Source organism: Porites lutea, chromosome 2 (assembly GCF_958299795.1).
Source record: "Porites lutea chromosome 2, jaPorLute2.1, whole genome shotgun sequence".
NCBI lineage: Eukaryota > Metazoa > Cnidaria > Anthozoa > Scleractinia > Poritidae > Porites > Porites lutea.
This window is the reverse complement of record NC_133202.1, coordinates 49671294-49684308: the sequence shown is the minus strand read 5'-3', so window position 1 is coordinate 49684308 and position 13015 is coordinate 49671294. Positions and strand designations below refer to the sequence as shown.

Here is a 13015-nt window from a genome sequence, read left to right as displayed (position 1 = left end):
GCAGTGAGCCTCCGCTCGCGTACCCCGGTTCAGAGAAGTCATTTCCGGCTAAACTTTTAAATTAAAACAGTTTTAAGATGGACAGTATTTTGATTTGCACTCCTTTCCTTTTGAATCAAAAGGCATATTACATATTGTACGCGGTCAACAACTTGCAGAGAGATTCAACTCTGCGATACACTCACATTAGTTCCGTAAATAAAGCAAATTCTGAGAAGATATGAACAACCACCTGAATTTTCTGAATTTCCATGGCACATATTAAGGCATATTTCCCTACTATAAGACCATAAAACAATAAAAAAGACAGCAATATCGATCCTCGCGAAAACAATCACGCGAGGAATAAGCGCTTTCAACTTCCGTTGATTCCAACAGCCAATCAGATCTTGTGGCATTGTTCTAACAGCCAATCATCCTTGCGGCCAAAATCTGGCCGCAGTGAGCACAAATTTAAACTTGTGAGAGAGTTTGTATCAGGCCCAATTTTAGCGGTAGCCGTTAGAGAGATTGTATGAGAACCGCTAAAATCGGGCCTGATCTCAGGTTATGTCGCAGTCGTCCAACAACAGAAAAAAAAAGCGTGATGCAGGTTCAAAGTTGTTTTTTTGCTACTAAACCTACAATTTTTCTGCGTTTTCGTTGCCGTCGCCATCGTCGTTGCTTAAGCTCCCTATTGTTGTGATCCAGAAATTTTGCTACCATGGTAACGTGACGTCACACTTCCCCTCTCCTTAAGGTTACTATTTTAAACTTGATACTGTTTCCATATTACTTAACACAGGTTGCACGTATACCTTATAAACAGGCCGGAGTACCTATCGCCCACCAAATCACGCAAAAGGACATTTTCGAGTAACTCAGGAGGTAAGCGTAGAATAACACTTTGATTACCGTAAATCCTCTATTAAGTCCCTCCTCTTAAATGAGCCCCCCTTCTCTCTAATAAGCCCCCATTTTCAGGGGAAAAAGAGGCCAAACATTGAAGTTATTTCCAGCCAGTGAGTCTACCAGTACGTCCAAAGCAAGTAAAAGCTCAATTCTGAGAAAGAACCTTCAAGTAGAGAAACTCGCCCTTGAGTTAAAAATAGCCAAGCAAAAGTGCGAAGAAGAAATCAGGCTACTGCGTTCCGAGGCGGAACGACGTACCGAGCTGCTACAACTTAAAAGGAGAGTTGAAAAAAAACGAAATTTGAAGTGGCCTACGAAGATGCCCTTGCTATTGAGGATTCTAATCATGGAGATATTGACGATATAAATTTTGCCGGATGACCTGTTGAAAGTGTAGAGGATCGTGTTTCACGATTACATCTGAACTCTACTTCAAACACTCAGACTGTTGTTGATGATAAACATCCCGTTGGTAAAGGATCCTTAACCGTTCCAGGCGTTGAAGAAGGCGATGATAACGAGTGAAGAAATTAAGCCAAATGCAAAACCGGAGACAAGAAAGCCTCGAGGCGAAAATACTATATGCAGTCCGCCTGCCACAGGGAGCCCAGGTGAGCCACAAGTCAAGCTACATCAATTTCTTGAGAAAATGCTTCCAGCGTTCATTAAAATTGTCAAACCGAGTGTGCCGTATGTGGTCTAACTGATGAAGATCCGCGAGATGGTTAGCTAATCTGACAATAAGGTACTTCGCCCTGCACGATGAAATCGGACAGTTTCTGCAAACCCTCTTGTAAACCATGTTGACAGTTCGATGGCTGAACACAAATGACATCTATTTCGCAAATAGTCAGGTTATATAGAGTGTCACAAAGGCCAAAACCCGGGAAAATTAGTCAAAAACAGGCCGAAAAGGACAAAAGAGACAAACGGACCATTTTTAGTCGTATGTCTCTTTTTCTCATACACACGCGTGGGTGTCGCTCGTTGCTAGTCACGCATTAGCTCTCAATATTGGATCATCATCATCTTTACTAAGTGTAATCACAAAAAACATTGCCTAATTAAAAAGACTTGATCTGACTTTAGTAATTGGTATTTCAAATTTCAGATTATGTTATTTATTGCACTTGTTTAGTATTATTGTTATTAATGATCAAGTAGCAAGAAAAAAAAAGACGGTCAAGAAACTGTTCACTGATGGCCACCTCTCGAATTTTACGCAATTGGGTCATGATGTTAAGAGAGAAAGAGGGGTCAGTGGAAAACACGCAACGTCAATTGCGTCAGAAAGAAAAGAAGTGTGACGAATTAAACTATCAATGTTTAGCTCTTCGATATATAACGCTCTGTCAAGATTGTCATCATTACTTGGATAGCAAGAGACCAGGAGACACTGTAGAAGAGTAAAGTTGTCCCAGTTGTATAGATGTAGCGGAGCTGGCTAGAGAATTTCCTAAAGATACGTAGATTGAAGAGAAGGTATTACGGAACTTGGCCCGATAGTCTTTTTTGTCCCTTTTTGTCCTGGTTTTGGCCCTTTTGATCTTCGTTTGGCCTTTTTAGCCTTGCTTTGGCCCGTCTGATCTTCTAAATAACTTATCTGATAGAAAAACCGTAAAAATGAGGAGGTGGTGATGGTGGAATATAGCTCAGTTACTGCGAAGCTGGGTTGAAATAGGAGTTGAGTGTGGGTCGATGTGGGGTCGATGTAGGGCCGATGCAGGGTTGATGTAGGGTCGATGTGGGGTCAATGTTGGGATCGATGTATGGTCGATGTAGGGTCGATATGGGGTCGATGTAAGATCGATTATTATTTACAAAGTAGAACGCTTAGTAACCCCGCCTTCACCAATTTTCTATAAAAGAGACGCGTTACTTGCTGAAGTTTAGTTTCCTATCAGAACGCTTGAGGTTCAAAACAAAAATGTGGAACAGTAACCATCATTACAGCTTTCTTCAACAAGCTGCTGAAAATTACGAAGACAATGAAGAAAGCGCAGTCTCTAGCCAAGGAACGGAGTCTTCCAAAGAAGAAACAGAGCAGTTAGAGCCGTGGTCACGCATTTTTGATGAAGCCGAGAAACGCCATGAGAGCAAGCTCAACTCTTTGATCAATACGAAGAAAACGTGAAGTTAAAGTGTACGGTTGTTTGTTTGTTTGCATGGCTACTAGAGCTTGCCATCCTGAACTGGTGGACAATCTATCAACGGATCATTTTACTATGGCTTTGAAGAGGTTCATTGCGCGGCGTGGGAGACAATAAAGAATATACAGCGATAATGGAACTAACTTTGTTGGGGCAAATAATGAACTGTTGAAATGTCTTAAGCAAGTGAATGAAGAGTAAGTACAAAACGTTTGTGCACTAAAGGAGATTGAGTGGAATTTCCAACCGCCAGGTGCACCCCACTTCGGTGGCGCGTTGGGCAGGTTAATGGAGTATACAAAGAAAACCTTGAAGTCTGTGTTGCAAAATAGGATCGTTGCTAAAGAGGCGCTTAGAACTGCTCTGGTGGAAGTAGAAGGGATACTGGACAGTCGTCCCACCACACGTCTCAAGCGATGCGGGTGATATAGAAGCGCTGAGGCCAAATCATTTCCCGCTTGTGCGAGCAAATCCGAGTAATGAAGGACTGATGTTAGTGTGAGAGAAATCAACTCATCGAAACTATTGCGACAGTCTCATGCGTTTGTCAACTTCTTTTTGGAAGCGGTTTATCAAGGAGTATATCCCTAGTCTTATACAGAGGAAGAAGTGGAGAGAGAAGAGAAAGATCTGAAGGAAAGAGACCTAGTGCTTGTTGCAGAACCGAACCAGCCACTAGGAATATTGCCTTTGGGTAGGATTGTGACTACTCATCCTGGACAAAATGGAATGGTCCGAGCAGTCACAGTGCGTACTCAATACGTGGAGTGCAAGAGACCAATCACAAAACTGTGTTTCTTAGAGGAAGCGGAGACCTAGGTCTAGAAACTGTAAATCGTCTTGACTCTAGGCGCGGGAATGTGCCCCCGCGTCCGGTTTTTTTTTTTTTGATTGACATCAAAACGTGACAATGGGACAAGAACATGTGTTTTGCGCTGAGGACAGTGTTTGCGTTTGATAGTCGATTCCTCGACACCCCTCTCTTTTAAGCTCCCCCATTCCCTCTCCCTTATCATTCTTTACTAATGAATGATAATTCTGTATTAATCAATCCCATATGTAACACTACATGTGGACTGATCCAGGATGGTTTATTCACCAGCTGGAAGTTCGGATTTGTTTCTGATCCTTGGCTGCATGACCTCTAACTTTTTGTACTTGAGCTTTTCCACCTTGCATTCTAGTTCTTTATGGAGAAATGATAACATCGCGTTTGCTCAAATGTGTATGAACTGAATAAGCCACAGGGGGAGCTTAATAGAGGATTTACGGCATTCTTATTTTCATCGTAAAGGTTTACTCTCTGGGCCTCATTCTGAAAGTGGGGGACTTTGGAACTCGAAATGGGTGGCCTGATACAAGCGTTCATAATGAAGCACGGGTGAAAACTAAAGCGATCCAGCAAAGAAGAAGAAGAAGTAGAGCGGTGGTCCCCAATATATATCTCAATGACGCTTTGATCACTTGTAAGTAATCAGTCTCAAATTGTTGTTAACAATATTTCCGCTTGTCTTTTTTTAATTACAGATTGCGCGGCTCTTGATGAAATGGGCATGATGAACAGATCACATTTTTCATCCAGATTATTACCTTACACAGTCACTACAGCGGGCAAAGAAACAGTTGTTAACAGTAGCATGTTCATGTCCAGTGGCGACGCCATCAAGTCTTCAATCAGAATTACAATATCTGTATTCCTGGTAACTGTGGCAATATTTGGACTTGTCGGGAGTGTTCTCGTCCTGTACTTCATGAAAACCAAGAAAGTAACCAACTCTTTTCTAAGAGGGATTTCTTTCCAGAAGAATTTTAATTTTTATATTAAGAGTCTAGCTACATCTGATATTCTTTCATCACTCATTTCAGTTCCAGTTGCAGTAATCTCCCTCCTTTCTGATTCACATTCTATTCAGTCAGGTTGGGGTTGTAAGGCAACAATGTACTTTATAATCCTGTTTCCCACTATCACAATGAGTAATTTGTTAGTTATAAGTATTGAGAAGTATCTGTCAACCTGCTCTGCCCCACGAACGCTTAAGTTTTCGACTGTTAAAAAGTTGGTTCTGTTTGCTTGGTTAGAAGGGTGCCTTATTGTGTATTTTCCTGCTGCAACTTTCGATGGGGTACGATATAGTGTTAATGATACACATTACACTGTTATTTGTAGATACAATAACCATTACTTGCCTTCCAGGCTGATATACTCCATCTTCGTAATTTTACAAATTATTCTGCCAATGGTCCTTATGATCATAATAAACATCTCGCTTATAAAAACTGTTTGGAGGCGAATATACAGGAAGTCAGTTGACGTGCAGCGAGACAATGGCATCAAATTGAAAGTAAGAGCCGCAGCAGTTCGCAGTACAAGTATTCTAGTTGCAATTACATTTGCATTTATCCTTCCTTACTTGTTTTATGTATGTCAGGTAATCTATAACAATGTTACCAAAGGAAAACTCCATTATGAAACCGATTATGTTATTCGAGCTGTAGGTGCGACTTTAGCGATGACAAATCCTGCGGTCAACTTCATACTTTATCTCACTCAAATGAAAGACTTTTGCGCCTTTGTAAAGAGGCTATTTGCAAGATCTCCTGCTCCAAACCTTAATCAAATCGCGATGGCTTAAAATGGAACATAACTGTACCTTGAATGTCTCAATGGCGCCTAGCTGAGCCTTTAGTTTCCCCTGGTGAGGTCGAAAAGCCGACGAGGATAGTACTTTACGTCTAAACCATCGCATAATCATTTTATCTTAGGTCCCTTCTTAGAGTGAAAGTAGAAAACATATCAATAATATATAGTAGCAAATGTAGTTTATAACGGCAAATATTCCCTGAAACGTTTTCTAAATTTACATGTATTTGCGTTTTCTTAATTGATGTATAGGTCAACGATATAAAAATCGTATGATCCTTGCAAATATGAAAGATTCCGTAAAATGCTGTCTTCTACTTTTATGGCTGTACATAGCCAATTTGAACATGATTACCCACATTTAAAGTGAAAAGTATTCTGACAGGACCGCGTTTCCCATTTTGAAGGTTTGTTAAAATTACAGTTATGACAGTGATACTTACCAGGCAAGTAGCCCCGAGAACTACAGAAAAAATTTATTTGCTTATGGCAAGAACCGACGACGACATTTTTCAAACCAAAATGTTTTAACCAACAAACTAGAAGGAAAATATTCTTAAAATATCATGTTTGATAAAGAAACCTGGCAATATTTATCATGATGAAATAATATATTATACCAAAATATCCAAAGCAACAAAAAGTTTATTTATGGTAAGGAGCTATCCTACGTAGTCACCTCACAAGATTAAAATTAACTAACTTTTAAGTCTGCACATTCCCTTTGCGTACAAATTGTTGTAAATAACGTGTGTAACAATGCAATAGTGCAATCACAACTAGTACTGCTAGTGTAACTGTTGATTATTCCGAATTTTGAAGGTTACACAAACGGTTTTTGTGGTGTAGATATATGAAGGTTTTTGTGTCAACGCTTCTCCATTTGCCACTTGAGACAAAGAATTAGCTTCGTGCTTGATGGTTTAGAAAGAGGCATCACTGGCTGCCGCAAAGTTTGTATGCAGATTGTTTCCCATGATGTAATTGTAAAGTTTGCATAATCTTCATGTTTATACAATGTATATAAAGCTTAACTTGCAAATCAAATTGTACATAGTGTAAATACGTTTTAGAGTTAACAACCAGCGTATATAACGACGAAATGCTTTTCGCAGATAATTTTATTCTTCTTAACCCTTGGACATACACGCAAAGTCATACTCCCACCGTGTTACAAGGGGGGGGGGGGGGGGGAGGAGGAGGTTGATTTACCCCCTCTTGAGTTTTTTTATATGTTGCAGTGTTCGAAACGATTTTGCCTTCAGTGGAAAGCCTTTGATCTTCTCTACAAGATGAGGTAAATCAGTTATGGGTGGTGGCGCTGCTAGAGGTATGAGACGTCACCAAACATGGTCGCAATCTTGGATTTTAGTAAAAATTAGAAATTAGGTAAAAACAGTGAGAATTAATAATTTTTTGCGCTTGACTTGTAAAATAACACAATCATAAACAATTACTTTGCATCATTTTGTCCAGAAGTTTAACTTGTTGAAAAAAGTTTAAGAAACATGCATTTTCACTCAAAAATGGCTTGACCACCTGCTGCTTATGACGTCATAACCATAGTAACTGACCATCACCAAACGTTTCTCAAAATGCCCCCACTACAAAAAACTTCAGGTGCTGATGTTTATCGTCTAGGGAAAAAAAATCAGAACCCCCCCCCCCCCCAAAGAACGTCCGAGGGTTAGTCTAAGTATAGGTTTTACGGCACATGATGTAGGAAGGGAAAGTTGAAAACACAAAAACTGTGCCTTACGAAAAGCTTCGGTTACCACTGACTGCCGAGTCCACGACCGCCATCATTTTGCACAATTGCCGTGAGAAGATCAAAACGCTGCATGGATTAACGGGATAGACTCAGCTACTCTGGGCTGGGTAGATCCTGGCAAAGGGTCTAAAGGTACCCTGAACATAACAAAACATAGCATACCAAACAAAGCGAGCATAATGGCGATAAAAAGGATGGAAATCAGTAGAGCAGCTTTAGCAATATGCAAAACTTGCTCTACCCCATCTAATATACCCCCATCATAATTTCCTACCCTATATTTGCGCTTTTATTTCTTCTTAAAACTCGGCCATCACTCTATTTCACTCTGCGCTGTGTTTGCTAGTTCTGCCTCGGACGCTGACAAATTTAAGTTTCCCATGTCGGTACTCGGCAAAATAACCAAAGCTTTAATAAGCATTACGCAAACAGGTAATTAATTAATTTATTATGTAATTGTGTAATCATTTATTTCATTCAGAATTAATTTATTTAGTAAATTAATACCTCTAAATAATCAATTATGTAAAGCAAGCAAGAAGGTGGGAAAGTCTATTATAATCTTCTGTAAGTAATATAGTGTGATAGTGATATTCAAAAACGGGCCCGTTAGGATTTATGTGTCAATATACGCACAATTGTAAAAGCTGAGCGAAGCATTCAACGTAGAATTGTGTTTACCAGCGGTAAGAGTGAAGGATTTTCTAACGCAACTGCTTAATTGTGCTGATCTTTATCGGAAATAATGATAATAGTAGTTAAGAAAGGGTTGCGCTCTTAATACTTCCATCGCACAGCACTAATTCTCTTCGGGAAAATAACAAAGTTATCGTTAGGTTATTGCTTCACGATTACGACACAACACTGCGTGCTTCGCTCAAAGACAGGGTGACGCCGGGTGTCGTACAACAGAATAAAAGTATACATACTACTGTAAATACCATGTAGCTATTGTTGTGTCTCAATAAAAGAACCTGAAAGAAAACCAATGATCCTTTACATGTGTTCTTTGCGTTTAGTGTCTTGATTAGCAGGAAACCGCTGTCTGTCTTCAACAAGTCAACTGAATGAAACACAAACCAAACCAATCAAGAGAGAGAAAGTGACCGCCATGTATTTTACAAGTAATGCTAGCCAAACAGTGTAACAGCTGTACACGCTGTGAATTCCGGACTCCAGGTACTGGATTCAGGATTCGTTGTCGTAGAACTCGAATTTTGAATTCCAATCGTCAGCGGGATTTTGGATCCCAAGAGCTGAACTAATGACAACGAACTAAACAGTCTTATATTATTTCAGTCAAAGGTAAATTGACGCAAAAAAGAATATTTCTGCATTTCCGTGTGAACTCTGTCTTTCTGCTCCTTAGTCCATACAACTGTGTTTCTTGTATCAGAAGGCTTCTTATAGAGTATCCTTTCCACTTGAGCAAGGTAGTGTTCTTCACACGAAACGCTAAGGAAACCGCATATCGTTTGCAAGGTTTCCATTGGCTTAAACAACAGCTCGTCGCTCACGACATCTAAAACAGCATTTCCGTAAAGTTGCTTGATTCTCTCATTGGTGTCAGTTAACTGGAAGTATGAGGTAATGAACTTGTCCAGAGCCTGAGGTTTGTTGATCTAATTCATAGAAAAAAGAGAAAATAGCTCAACTTCCCAAAATGAAAGTTGATAAGAAGGAGGATTTCCCCTCAGCGCTAGCAAAGGTCTCTTACGGCCGAAAGGAAGGAATGAGATCTGGCCCCAGTTTTTCAAAGGAGGATACCGCTATTATATTCACCAGATAAATTCCTATTCAGTGGGTAGCGCGTTTCCCTAATAATTATCCGATTGATAATGAGCGCTATCCAATGTTTGAACAACCGGGCAGGTCATATAATCCTTCTGAGAGATCCCCCCTGTAATGGAGGTCAAACGTCGTGGGGCACTTAACACGATACGACTTAAACTGTCTCCCTTCCTTCCTTACCCCCAAGCAATGTTGTATTTTGCACACCCTGTCCACTTTACCCGGTCCTGAAAAGTGTTTGTCTATCCCAACATAGCTTGAAGGGGGAGGGTAGGGCCGTTAGATGCATCCGAACTATTGCAAAGGTGGATACTATGTTACGTTCTTTGCATATTTGATCTTTTGCCGCTATTTAAAGGAAGGTTTTCAATAACTGCAATTGGATTTTTGCAGGATTTTTGGCCTCCGTTGTAGCAGGAAAAGAGAGACCAACAAACTTACAGTGACCTTTGACCTTGATGTTTGCTGCATGTTGTGCAGCCAGTTCAGAAGCTATAACCGGCTGGAATTATGTAAGGAAGGTACCTTTTTTTTCTGAAATCAACGGCAGATAGTAACAGATTAATTACTCTATGATCAGCTGCTTTCAGGTTTTAAAACGTGAATCTTAATTGATCTCAAATAATCCATGAGAAATTTATCTGTAGAGTTATAAGCTAAGGCCTATACTATATGAAATCCACTAGCTTATGTTCTATCCTCTCTTGATTGCTATCAAACGTTTCTCTTTTACCTTAGTTATTCCATCGTTGACTCGAAGTCTTGAATTAAAAAGTCTCAGAACCCAAGTCGAGATAACATCAAAAGGATTTCTTACAACGTGAATGAACTTCATGGGAATCCCAACGGTTTTGTTGATTTCTTTTAGAGTATGAAACTTGTGCGGTTTTTCAAATAGTTCCATGGTAGTTCCACCTCCTTTTTTGTCACCAATAACCTAAAGTAATTAAACTATTTCATTAATTGTACGTTTCAGTCAAATCCACGTGTAGTCAAACCTACATTTTTTGAAGACTGCACAAAAATATAGGTTCTTGTATTTTGGTGTAGTTATTGGCAATTAAGGCTTTAAAGTAGAATTAATTTCTATGAACAAGGTGATATAGTTGTTGATTACTAGAAAAAGAGAGAGATTTGGGTTTGGTCATCAAACATAGCGTATTCATTATTCATCAGCTGCATTGTATAAAATAAGCCAACTAAACTGATACAGAATCTATTTCAGGCGTTATCTCTACAGCAAGAGCTTTATAATACAAAACGAAATAAAATAAATAAATAATCGACACATAAGAATCTGTTTATCTTGCTTGGCTTAACAGGTTCTTATATTTTTTGGAATCAATTTTTCGCCAGATGGTTCTTGAACCACTTGGCTCTTACACGCGGGTTTTTTTTTTGTATGTCTTGAAAATACCTCTAGTTAATGATATTTCGTAACTTATAAAAACAAGACTTTTTATCAAAACTGGAAAAAAGGTAAAAAATAAAAGCATTTGTGCTTACTTTAATTTTGCCGCTGAAAGTTCCCTGCCATGCACCTGGTACATTGTAAGAATAGATTCCATCATCAAGGAAAACAGGTTTCTTTGCTCGATTGCCAAAAACGGCTTGCCAAGTTGAAAGTGAGTGAAGATTATAGAAGAGAAGGTATTTTTGCATGCCAGTATTTATAAGTGCTTCGTCCTGGTAAATACTCCATCGATTAACTATGTGATATTCATGTGGAATTACTATGTGTGGATGTGCGTCCAAGATTGCTCCCATAAGGCTGTGCGAACTTCTCGGATATCCAATGAACATAAGGAAGGTTTCCACTCCTTCGTACAGCTCATAAAGCTTCAGTTCATTATCTGGAAGGCTTCCAGGAATGCAGTTATGGTTCCATGTTACTGAGCAGACCGAAAGGTTACATGTGATGTTTGGGAGAATAATAGAAATTTTAAGTGGTATAAACAAATAAATAAATTTGCAATTAATGAATTAGGCTGAGTAGGATATGAAGAATTAAGCAGATCGAGGAGGGTGTTATCCACCAAGGCCTTCGATGTCCGCCATTTTTTTTTTTCACAACCAAAACAACTCAACCTCGTCCCCAGGTCTTCTCGGTAACGGTGCCTTAACCTGTAGTGGGCTGCATTTTTGACGTCATTTCCTCGTTAAACACAAAATTCTTTCAAATTTGGTCATCAGTAACTGGTTATGGTGATTTATGCGTTTGCTTTAGCCAATCAGAATTGGGGAAATATTTTGAATGAATAATAATAATTGTCATTAATTAGTGGCAATTAATTACAATCCGATGAAATTTTTAAACCCCGATCCTTCGTAAATACTGCGTTTGTAGTTTGTTTTGTGTCGTTTCCACTGCACGAAAAATTGGATTTACACCAAATTTACTCAGTGTAAATTTGGTGCAAAAAAGTGCAAACTAAGGTTAAATAAAGAGCAAAGATGGTAAACTGGAAAGCAAATGCGGTATTTACCATGCATCTTTGCTTTTAATTTCCCCCTAGTTTGCACTTTTTTGCAACATATATTTGCACGGAGTAGATTTGTGTAAATCCAATTTTTCGTGCAGTGTTTATTCCTTTTTATTAAGTGGCTTACCTGCATCTGAGATATTCGAAGGAGAATTAGTAGAAAACGAAGGAGCCGTCCACTCAACATCTTCATGATCTTGGATCCAAGGATAAATGGCCGTAAGCAAGAGTATCGCAGAACCAACACACGTGAGCATGCATTTTCCAGACTTAAACTTTATCATTTTAATCAGAATCCCTCGTCATCATATTTTTCGTGAGACAACTGTAGTTTTGACCAGCGGCTTGCTGTAAAAAGAGAGAAAAAGTAGAACACTTTGTCTGCTTTGACTATCTGTCTGGATATACATGTAGGTTAGAGATAAATGTCAGGCGCATTTGATCATATTCACATGTTAATTTAGCACCAAACAAGCAGTAAACTATCAATTTTATTACGATTATTACTGGTGTTGTTACTTCTGGCCCGTAATGTTCACCTATATATGCATACTTGGTTAAAAAGTAGGTCTTAAGTTAGATATTGGTGCGAGTGCTTTAAATGAGCAACGTGCATCAGCAAGTAAACCGCGGAAGCAAGCCTTTACAACTGCAAGTTACTTTAGGTTTGAAATGCTCTGAAAAGATCAAGACCAAAAAAATAACTGAGGAGGAAGGAAGTCATTTACTGCCTTAATAATCTCAGAATTGTCAGAAAGCGCTTATTCGTTTGCTTTGCAGTCCTCGACGTTTCGAGACGAAAGGGCTCAAATCAGCTTTATCCAAGACATTCGACTAAAGGGCTTACGACAATGGATCAAGCGCACATCAGAAACCTACAACTGAAACCGCTCGTCAATGAACTGAATAAAAACTGTAATAAAATAATCATACATGTGGCATAACACTCACCTCTTCGTGAACGAAATGAACGAAAGCAGCAAAGCTCACAGAGTGGCAAACTTAGAATGTCGCTAGGCGACTCAAAGTAATTATAAAACATGAAGTGGATATTATACAATAATGGAATATGGTCCGAATTCAAATTGACATCAAAATTAAATTCTTTTTATTGGTGGAAATAATTTTGCTATGAACGGAGTACTTACGCTAAAAGTTTATTTCAATAGAATACATTCTTTAAAGCCTATTAGAAGCCTGTCTTATCGAAAACAATAAAACAAAAAGATGAAAAAAATAAAGCCGATTGCTACAAACAAAGTCCTTTTCCTTTTTTTTTTTGTTGTTC

At 39.0% G+C, this 13015-nt stretch overlaps 1 protein-coding gene across 1 annotated transcript; it reads right to left on the bottom strand.

Moving 5' to 3' along the window:
• Positions 1 to 8720: 8720 nt before the first annotated feature.
• LOC140928924 (uncharacterized) lies at positions 8721 to 11133 on the bottom strand. The gene is made up of 3 exons (XM_073378724.1): positions 10751 to 11133; positions 9978 to 10181; positions 8721 to 9075 (listed from the first exon to the last, which is right to left on the bottom strand). Exons 1-3 carry the CDS (start codon positions 11045 to 11047, stop codon positions 8749 to 8751), a joined length of 828 nt encoding a protein of 275 aa, XP_073234825.1. The 5' UTR covers positions 11048 to 11133; the 3' UTR covers positions 8721 to 8748.
• Positions 11134 to 13015: the final 1882 nt, after the last annotated feature.